The following is an 11287-nucleotide window of genomic DNA, read 5'->3' as shown; positions in this document are numbered from 1 at the left end:
TCAAGACCTCCAGGAGCCTCCACATCATGTGTCTAATCCCAGTCTTCTGCTGGATCACTGCTACAGTTCTGGAGCACATGTTGACTACAGAGCAGAGAAGAGAGCTGCCCAAGACCCTGACTGACATGTACTCACACTTCCTGCTGGTTCAGACAAAGAGGAAGAAGCAGAAGTACGATGAGGGACATGAGACGAGTCCACAGAAGCTGACGGAGGCTGACAGGAAGGTTCTTCTGAAGCTGGGGAGGCTGGCGTTTGAACAGCTGGAGAAAGGAAACATCATGTTCTACCAAGAAGACCTGGAGCAGTGTGGTCTTGATGTCACAGAGGCCTCGGTGTACTCAGGAGTTTGTACAGAGATCTTCAAAAGAGAGAGTGTGATCTTCCAGAAAACAGTCTACTGCTTTGTTCATCTGAGCGTTCAGGAGTTTCTGGCTGCAGTCTACATGTTCTACTGTTACACCAGCAGGAACACAGAGAGACTGAAGGACTTCCTGGGGAAAAAACATGTTGATTCAACCCTCGATGTCTTCCTGAGGGAATCCATGGAGAAATCCCTTGAGAGTAAAAATGGCCACCTGGACCTGTTTGTTCGCTTCCTTCATGGCCTCTCTCTGGAGTCCAACCAGAGACTCTTAGGAGGCCTGCTGGGTCAGACAGACAACAGTCCAGAAATCATCCAGAGAGCCATCAACAACCTGAAACAGAGGAATACAAAGATCTCTCCTGACAGAAGCATCAACATCTTCCACTGTCTGATGGAGATGAACGACCACTCAGTACATCAGGAGATCCAAGAGTTCCTGAAGTCAGAGAACAGATCAAAGAAGAAACTCTCTGTGTTCCACTGCTCAGCTCTGGCCTACATGCTGCAGATGTCAGAGGAGGTTCTGGATGAGTTGGACCTGCAGAAGTACAACACATCAGAGGAGGGACGACTGAGACTGATTCCAGCTGTGAGGAACTGCAGAAAGGCTCGGTAAGTCCAGATGTGATTATCAGCACTGTAAAGCAACGTAAAGCTGAAGCATCAGTATTACAGTAAAGTTACACACTTTACACACACACAATATAAAACCTTCCACACTGTAAGAGCTGCTTATTGAAATAATTCTACATGTGTTAAACACCAAATGTCTACAAACACCATTTCTGTGTTTCTGTCCATCAAGTTAGTGACACAAGTATCTTCTATCATCTTCTATCTTTGTAGTTTACCCAGGGACTGTAATCAAGAGCACATGCTCTGCTGGTTTTCCTCATAAATGAGAAGATTTCATTAACAACAGACCACGTCTCATCATTCTTTCCTGTATTTCAGGATAAATCCAGCTGTTTATGGTGCTGCAGCCTGGTACCTATAACACACACATTTCCACTGTGGTTTTCATTGAATTTGCAGCCTTCATCCATGTGGATGTGGAGGGCATTGCAATAGTTGAGGCAAGAGATAACCATGGCTTGTACCAGAAGCTGGGTGGTGTACTGAGGGAGGTAGGGCCTGATTATTCTTATGTTGCATAGAGCAAAGCGGCACCACCGAGAGACAGCAGCAACATGGTCTGAAAAGAACAGCTGGTCATCAATCATGACACCCAAGTTTCTCACCACCCTGGTTGGAGTGATGGTTAAGGAGTCATTTTGTAGTTTGATGTTGTGGAGGATAGATTGCTTGGCTGGAATGACCAAGAGTTCAGTCTTAGAGAGGTTTAGTTGAAGGTGGCAAGCCTTCTTCCATGTGGATATGTCCGAGAGACAGTCCGAGATCCACACTGCGACACTGGTGTCATCGGGCGGGAAGGAGAGGTAGAGCTGCTTATCGTCTGCGTATCAGTGGTAAGACAAGCAATGCGAGCGAATGATCGGCCCTGGTGAGGTGGTGTAAACTGAGAAGAGAAGGGGCCCTAGCTTCGAGCTTTGGGGCACCACTGTGGAGAGGCAGTGGGAGGAAGATAACTGTCCTTGCCACAAAACATTGTAGGAACGCCCCGAAAGGTAGGATTTGAACCACAGAAGTGATTTGCCCGAGATTCCCAATACAGAGAATAGGAATAATTAAATTAATTTCATGGGAGATGAAAAGCAGGTGGAGTGACATAATAAGATGGAGTGACACACACAACCATATGACTGAGGTAAATACATACGAGTGCAGTTACAACCTGAAGTGATTTTACAGCTTAGTGAACATCACGTTAAATTAAAGTTTAACAAACACGAACAGCACCCTGTTAGTCACAAAATGACATGTTACAGTCATTTGGCGGACACTTTTGTTTAAAGCAGTAATTTGTGGTTCATTATTTTGCTCAAGGACACTTGGACATGTGGACAAGAGCTCAAGTTTCAAACCACAAACATTGTAATCAATGGCTGGCCAGCTGATCAGCTGAGCTGCTGCCGCTCATGTAAATGTGCTTTGTGATGCAAAATGCACAGGGTCTGTTTTTATAAGTGTCAGATTTTATTTTGCTTTAAGTTTTAAATTCTCTGTCATCACAGATTTTCTGACTGTGGACTCTCAAAGACTCACTGTGAAGTTGTGGCCTCAGCTCTGAGGTCCAACCCCTCCCATCTGAGAGAGCTGCAGCTAAGTAACAATGACCTGCAGGATTCAGCAGTGAAGCTGCTGTCTGCTGGACTGGAGAGTCCACAATGTAGACTGGAGACTCTGAGGTCAGTTCATGTATTCTGCTCTCGCTCAGTGTTTTTCTACCGAATTTAAATCCATAGCAGAAGTTTTAAATTTCCTTCAGCTTTCTTGTTTTGTGGGTTTGTCTGAGCACAAATCACAATATGAGCAAGATTGCGCCGCTCATGGCAGCCATGGTATTTTGGTGCTCTCTGTTTGTTTTGTTTACGTTTGTTAACTTTGCATTCTGCTGTGATACCTGAAGCCCTTTCACCGGAGAAGAGCTCATAAACATCAGGGGAACAACACCAGCGGATTTAGTTGCGTCTTTTCTCGTGTCATCAGTAGAATTATTGGACATTCTGGTCAAGACTTCACTCTTCGCTGGTTATCCGGTGAGGTGAGGAGGTCCGGTAAGCTGAAGAGGACACCGCACACCCCTACTGGGGATATTTCTCTCCAATGTGTGCTCACTGTGCAATAAACTGGATGAACTTCATCTACTGGTGCGGAAAAACAGAGACTTTTATTCATCTTCTGTTCTGTGCTTCACGGAGACGTGGCTGTGTGAATAAATACCAGACTCCACACTGCAGCTGGCTGGATTCCAGGTCTACAGAGCAGACCGCGACACGGAACTCTCCAGCAAAACAAAAGGTGGTGGTGTATGTTTTTACATCAACAATGGCTGGTGTACCGACATGACAGTAATTCAGCAACACTATTCTCATGAGCTGGGAAGACATGTCTCTGACTCCAGGAACATCAGCACCGTATCCCCTCAAGGCTGCATTCTTCCCCTCTGCTCTTCTCTCTGTACACCAACAGCTGCACCTCCAGTCACCAGTCTGTCAAGCTACTGAAGTTTGCGGACGACACCACCCTCATGGGGCTTATGTCTGAAGGGGATGAGTCTGCCTACAGGTGGAAGATTGACCATCTGGTAACCTGGTGCAGCCAGAACAATCTGGAGCTCAATTCTCTGAAGACAGTGGAGATGATCGTAGGTTTTAGAAAGGGCCCAGCCCTACCCTACCCCATCATCCTGGGTGACTCCACAGTCGCCACTGTGGACTTCCTGGGCACCATCATCTCCCAGGACCTCAACTGAACATCATCTGTACTTCCTGTGGCAGCTGAAGAAGTTAAGCCTGCCAAAGACGATAATAGTGCACTTCTACACCGCCATCACCGAGTCCATCCTCACCTCCTCCATAAACATCTGGTACGCTGCTGCCACTGCCAGGGACAAGGGCAGGCTGCAGCCTATCATTCGGTCTGCAGGGAAGGTGATTGGTTGTCACCTTCCATCTCTTCAGGACCTGTACGCCACACACACACAAACACACACACATACACACTCCTGACCCCACACTTTACAACAACACTCAACTGTGCTTTATGCTCATGTTGTGAACTTTTTCCCATACTTGTCAGAATTGTATTATAGTATTATTGTAATTTTTGAATACTTGTACATTTTTTGATCTCCTTACTTTTTATATATTTCTATTTATGTTCATGTGCACCAATTTATACCAAGGCAAATTCCTCTTATGTGAAAATGTACCGGGCAATAAACGTGATTCTTTTTCTGATTCTGACAGCAGCTCTTTTTAAAGTTTGTCATTTTGAAGAGTTTGGCTCTGAATTTAGTCTGAAACTCACATACAGCAGCACTGAGACAGAGAGGGTGAAGCATATGTCTAAATGCAGCTGTTTGAAGTATCGTGTCTGATCTGTCATCAACGACAGGTGACATTTCAACATGTGATGATGCTTCCTGTCAGGAAATGATGTCACTTATCGGACGCATAAATAATACACTATATTTGTACAGGAAGGTACTCACATTTGAGAGGAAGAGAACGAGCCTCTCACTTTGCTCAGTGCATATTTGATCTAGTTATAAAGACGAATGAGGATGAAGCTCATAGTCAGTCAGCTGTGTATTGATGAAGATGACAGTGGTGATGAGGAGAAGCTAAATCTGTGCTTTGAAATGAGCATCAGAAGTGCTGGGACAGGTGTGAAAGAGCTTTGTAAGGTTTGTATTGACTTAAACATTTTGGCCATTTTGGAATAGAAAACATCTGTCTGAGTATTTTTCATTAAATGACTAATGGTTGTTATGAATTAGAAGAAACTGGAGAAAATTAAGTAACTAAAGAAACAACATGTCAGATTGGATGATTATTCCAGACTGACCTGAGATCTGCAGAATATTATTGATCTGTGTTGACATGAACAGTTGTATGATGTCTGTAGAAGGCTGACAATATGATGACCCACAATAACACAATGACAAGGTCCCTCTACTCATTTTAGGGAAAAGTTCATTGATTAGGACACAGTAATATTGAGCTCCACATTTAAAACCTGAACACATCTGATTGGATTACAAATGGATTTTTATCTCCATCATTTATTCTGAAAGCAGTTGCTAAACAGCTGTGTGACTTTCTACATAGCATAGTTTATTTGAGGATTTTCAGTCAGGATTTAGAGTTCATCATAGCACAGAGACAGCACTGGTGAAAATTACTAATGACCTCCTAATTGTATCAGACAAAGGACTTGTCTCTGTACTGGTTTTACTAGATCTTAGTGCTGCATTTGATACCATTGACCATCTGATCCTATTACAGAGACTGGAACATATCATTGGCATTAAAGGAACTGTTCTAAGCTGGTTTAAGTCCTATTTATCAGATCGATTTCAGTTTGTACATGTTAACGATGAGTCCTCCATGCACGCCAAAGTTAGTCATGGAGTTCCACAAGGATCTGTCCACGGACCAATCCTGTTCATTTTATATATGCTTCCTGTAGGCAATATAATCAGGAAATATTCCATAAACTTTCATTGCTATGCAGATGATACTCAGTTTTATCTATCGATCAAGCCAGATGAAACTCATTCAGTTAGCTAAACTTCAGATGTGCCTTCAGGATGTTAAAACCTGGATGACCTGTAATTTTCTAATGTTAAACTCAGATAAAACTGAAGTTATTGTTCTGGGGCCCAAGCACCTCCGTGACGCGTTATCTAAAGATATAGTTTCCCTTGATGGCATCGCCCTGGCCTCCAGCACCACTGTGAGGAATCTTGGAGTTATCTTTGATCAGGACATGTCGTTTAAGTCTCACATTAAGCAAATTTCTAAGACCGCCTTTTTTCACCTACGTAATATTGTAAAAATTAGGAACATCCTGTCCAAACATGATGCAGAAAAACTAGTCCATGCATTTGTTACTTCTAGGCAGGATTACTGCAATTCCTTATTATCAGGCTGCTCAAAGAAGTCCATTAAGACTCTTCAGCTGATTCAGAATGCTGCAGCACGTGTTCTGACAGGAACCAGGAAAAGAGATCATATTTCTCCTGTTTTAGCTTCTTTGCATTGGCTTCCTGTAAAATCCAGAATAGAATTTAAAATCATTCTTCTTACCTACAAAGCTCTTAATGGTCAGGCACCATCTTATCTTAAAGAGCTCATAGCACCTTACTACCCCACCAGAGCACTGCGCTCCCAGAATGCAGGGTTACTTGTGGTTCCTAGAGTCTCCAAAAGTAGAATGGGAGCCACAGCATTCAGCTATCAAGCTCCTCTACTGTGGAACCAGGTTCCAGTTTGGGTTCAGGAGGCAGACACCATCTCCACATTTAAGAGTAGGCATAAGACTTTCCTCTTTGATAAAGCTTATAGTTAGGGCTGGCTCATGTGAGTCCTGAACCATCCCTTAGTTATGCTGCTATAGGCCTAGACTGCCGGGGGACTTCCCATGATGCACTGAGCTCCTCTCTCCTCTACTTTCTCTCCCTCTGTATGTAACCTCATCCCATTATTGCATGTTACTAACACAACTTCTCCCCTTTCTGGTAGTCTTGTGCTTTCTCGTCCCTCTCCTCTCTCCTCCTATCACTTCCTGCAGGTGTTTCTGGCTCTGGAGCTGTGGAGTCTGGATCTGTAGTTGCAAGTCACCTGTTGCCTGTTTTCCTGCTTGACACCCTCTGCTACAATTATTACTAGTCCTATTGTTATTATTGTTATTATAATCATTAACATTACGATTATTATCATAAACATTACTGTATATATCTGTACCATTTTTCATTTAGTCTATAGCAACATCACCTTTACTGTCTGTACCTCTGTTTGTATATTGTGTAGGCTGCCTCCCTCCCCTCTCTCTCTCCTTCCATCCCTCTCTCTCTTTCTCTCTGTTCCTCTCTTGCCCTCTCTCTCTCTCTCTCTCTCTCTCTCCTTCACCCCCAACCGGTCGAGGCAGATGGCCGCCCACCCTGAGCCATGGTTCTGCTCGAGGTTTCTGCCTCTTAAAATGAAGTTTTTCCTTGCCTCTGTTGCCTAGTGCTGCTCTTGGTGGGAATTGTTGGGATTCTGTAAATAACATCACAGAGTATGGTCTAGACCTGCTCTTTTATGGAAAGCGCTGTGAGATAACTGTTGTTGTGATTTGGCTATATAAATAAAATTGAATTGAATTTAACTCTTTGTTCAGATTGAGGCGCTGCAGTTTGTCCGAGATCAGCTGTGCTTCTCTGGCCTCAGCTTTGAAGTCCAACCCCTCTCATCTGAGAGAGCTGCAGCTGAGTGGAAACAACTTGCAGGATTCAGGAGTGAAGCTGCTGTGTGGTTTTCTGGAGGGTCCACACTGTAGACTGGAGACTCTGAGGTCAGACACCATTTTTTACTTCTGTGCTGAGATTAATATGATGTGAAAGTTGGGGTGAAAATAAACTGCAGACATAAAGCTGATATCATACTGATCCACACTGAGGATCATAGTTATCCAAAGATGGTTAAAGTCAAGGGCAACTGGACTTGGTTGAAGATACTAGAACACGTTTCGTCCCTTATCCGAGAGACTTCTTCAGTTCTAACTGACAATAGGTTACGTTTGTTAAGTTTCCTGGGAAGTGATGAAAGGACAGCATTGTAAGTGGGGGATAAGTGGTGGCGTAGACCCCCTCCTCTGTTCAATGACGGCTTCTCCACCCTGGTGTAGATGCTTCCTTGACACCTCTTTCAAACCATCCATCTTCTCTGTCTAAAATGTGCACCTGGTGGTCCTCAAACGAGTGTCCTTTGTCTTTCAGATGTAAGTAAACTGCTGCGTCTTGACCTGAGGAGTTGGCCCTTCTGTGTTGAGCCATGCGTTTGTGTAGTGGTTGTTTAGTCTCCCCAATATACAGGTCTGTGCATTCCTCACTGCATTGGACCGCATACACTAGATTGCTTTTCTTGTGTTTGGGTGTGTGGTTTTTGGGGTGTACCAGCATCTGTCTTAGTGTGTTCTTGGGTTTAAAAAACACAAGGATTTGGTGTTTGTTGAAAATCCTCCTGAGTTTCTCTGATACTCCAGATACGTATGGAATCACAATTCTGTTGCGTTTGACCTTCTTTTCCTCATTCCCCATAGTTTTGTTCTCCCTGGATCTTGTGGCTGTTTTCACAAAGGTCCATTTAGGGTATCCACAGACTGTAAGTGCCCCCTTCAGGTGGTTCTGTTCCTTCTCTCTGGCTTGGACGCTTGTTGGTATGTTGTCTGCTCTGTGCTTCAGGGTTCTTATGACCCCTAGCTTATGCTCCAGGGTGGGTGGTGGGAATGGAAAAGTAGGTATTGGTCTGTGTGTGTGTGTGTGTGAGAGGGGGGGTTCTAGATACTCCTGTCCTCTTCAATGTGTACAGCTCAGTCCAGGAAGTCCAAACTGTTGTTGTGGACTTGATGTTACTGTTGTTACAACCCAGCTCGTTAGGGTAGGGCAGTAACAAGGTATTTGGGATAAATTAAGGTGGTAAGGACAACTGAATTCAGGTTTGAGTCAATTGTTTAATTAAATGAGTTGTCTCCGAAAAAAAACACAACAAAAGGAGGTCAGCACCTACATGCTGTACAGGAATGTAGGGTAACCAAACAGACAATTTTCCACCTTAAAGGGTGCCACTCACATTCTGTAGTTCACAAAGTTTCTAACTGACAAGAGTCACTTAAGCAGGCAACCGACAGAAACAGGTAAATTCAACACTCAAGAAATTCACAGGGGTACACAACCAACAACAAGGCAAACTGATCACTGGCTCACAGTCGCCTCGAACTGCAGGAACACAGACTATAAGTAGGCCAGCTGGTGGTGATTGGTGAGTCCTGGTTGGCAGGTTCGGTTGGATCTTCGGCCACACCAATCAGACGCCAGCAAACAGCAACCAGGAAGTGGGTGGTTCCAGGTCCAGGGGAACCAATCCTCAACAGGTGCTTGCAGCGGGGATTTGCATACTGTTCAGACAACTCCAAAACACAACTACTCTAAGGCAGCCAGCGGCAGCCGTAACACTGTGTCGTCCACATACCTGTCCCAGTGACTCGGTGCTGTTCCTCTGAAGGAGTGGAGGGCTTTGCTCTCCATTTCTACCATGTAGTTTTTAGCCACAATAGGGGAAACCGGTGAGTCCATGGCACAGCCATGCTTCTGTCTGTAGAATCCTCCATTGTACTGGAAATAGGTGGTGTTTAGACAGAGGTTGAGTAATTTACAGATCTGGTCAGGGCTGAGGCTAGTTCTGTTGTCCAGGGTGTTGTAGTAGCCATTTCCTTACGGTTTCTACTGCCTCCATGGTGGGGATGCAGGTGAACAAAGAAGTCACATCATAGGACACCATGGTTTCATCTGGGTCCAGTTTCAGTCCTCGAGCTTTGTTTACAAAGTCAATGGAGTTTGGGATGTGGTGAGGCGTGTTTCCCACCAAGGGGGCTAAGATGGTAGATATGTGTTTGGCAATGTTGTAGGTGACCGAGTTAATGCTGCTGATAATCGGCCTGAGTGGGGCTCCTTCTTTGTGTATCTTGGGTAGTCCATATATGCAAGGAATGGCTTCTCCAGGATACAAACGGTAATATTGTTCACGGGTGATGGTGTTTTCTTTTTGTTGCTGTTCTAGACATTCTACGGTCTTTTTCTTTTATTCGCTGGTTGGGTCTCGCCTCAGTGTCTCATATGTGTTTGTGTCCATTAGTAGTGTGTTGACCTTGAACTGGTAGTCCGCTGTGTTAAGAATTACCGTGCATCTTCCTTTGTCCGCAGGTAAGATACTGATGTTTTGATCCTTGCTCAGTAATGTCACAACCTTCCTTTCTTGGATGGTGAGGTTGGAAAGGGCTGCCTTCGCCTTGGAAAGGGTTGCAGATACCTTTAGTCTGAGTTGTTCTGCTTCTGTTTCTCATGATTTGTTTTTCCTAATGACCGATTCTGTAGCTTTAATGAGGTCCACTATAAGTAGCTGCTGTGGTGTGATGGCAAAGTTTAATCCTCCAGGATTATTCCAGCTCTGTGTCCTTTCACCGGGGAGCCTAGGTGTAGGCTGTTGGGAATAAGATCGTGTTGTCGGCATCTCAGGTTAAACCGTAGGTGGTTTCTGTCTGCAATTTTCCTGGCTATCCTTTCATACTCCGGTCTGAGGGTGAAGATGACAAAGAGAAACTCAGGAGGATTTTCAACAAACACAACATCCCTGTGTTTTTTTAAACCCAAGAACACACTAAGACAGATGCTTGTCCACCCCAAAGACCGCACACCCAAACACAAGAAAAGCAATCTAGTGGATGCGGTCCAATGCAGTGAGGAATGCACAGACCTGTATATTGGGGAGACTAAACAACCACGACACAAACGCATGGCTCAACACAGAAGGGCCAACTCCTCAGGTCAAGACTCTGCTGTCTACTTACATCTGAAGGACAGAGGACACTCGTTTGAGGACCACCAGGTGCACATTTTAGACAGAGAAGATGGATGGTTTGAAATAGTTTTGAAGCCGTCGCTGAAAAGAGGAGGGGGTCTACGCCACCACTTATCCCCCACTTACAATGCTGTCCTTTCATCACTTCCCAGGAAACTTAACAAACGTAACCTATTGGCCTCAGGTGAAGATGCCAACGAAGGTCGTTGAGGCTCTGCCTCGGGTAGTTCTAACGACCATAACGACTGTCGTTACAACAGCCAGGAGCACTAACGAACCAGCGGTATCAACGATCCTGGCAAACGACTCCACAGAGGTTAAAAAGCTGAGTTTCCCGACCAGTCAGTCAGAACTGAAGAAGTCTCTCGGATGAGGGATGAAACACGTTCTAGTACCGTCAACCAAGTCAGTCAACCAAGTCAGTTGCCCTTGACTTTAACCTTCTTTTGGTCAATTTCCTAAACTTATACATTCTAAAGGTTCTTCAACTCTGAACAGATTATTAAACACTGAATGATTTCAAAGGTTTATTCTTTGTTCAGATTGTTGGGCTGCAGTTTGTCAGAGATCAGCTGTGCTTCTCTGGCCTCAGCTCTGAAGTCCAACCCCTCCCATCTGAGAGAACTAGAGCTGAGTTTCAACAACAAGCTGCAGGATTCAGGAGTGACGCTGCTGTGTGGTTTTCTGGAGAGTCCACACTGCAGACTGGAGACTCTGAGGTCAGACACCATTTTTTCCTTCTGTGCTGAGATTAATATGATGTGAAAGTTGTGGTGAAAATAAACTGCAGACATAAAGCTGATATCATACTGATCCACACTGAGGATCTTAATGCTATTTTCTTCTTTAGTGGTTTAGTCCATTGACTGTGGCAGAGCAATGTTGAGCTCCACAT

At 44.6% G+C, this 11287-nt stretch overlaps 1 protein-coding gene across 1 annotated transcript in view; it reads left to right on the top strand.

Annotated features, from left to right (window-relative positions):
* LOC123981787 (NACHT, LRR and PYD domains-containing protein 12-like) overlaps positions 1 to 11287 on the top strand; it is a 42296-nt gene that overhangs the window by 14196 nt on the left and 16813 nt on the right. The window contains exons 5-7 of the mRNA XM_046066968.1: positions 187 to 979; positions 2503 to 2676; positions 7157 to 7330. Coding sequence (XP_045922924.1) covers positions 187 to 979; positions 2503 to 2676; positions 7157 to 7330 — 1141 coding nt within the window. The remainder of the gene's footprint in view (positions 1 to 186; positions 980 to 2502; positions 2677 to 7156; positions 7331 to 11287) is intronic.

Source organism: Micropterus dolomieu, linkage group LG13, assembly GCF_021292245.1.
Source record: "Micropterus dolomieu isolate WLL.071019.BEF.003 ecotype Adirondacks linkage group LG13, ASM2129224v1, whole genome shotgun sequence".
NCBI classification, from domain to species: domain Eukaryota; kingdom Metazoa; phylum Chordata; class Actinopteri; order Centrarchiformes; family Centrarchidae; genus Micropterus; species Micropterus dolomieu.
Note: the sequence above shows the minus strand (reverse complement) of the source record. Positions and strands in the feature narration are given on the sequence as shown.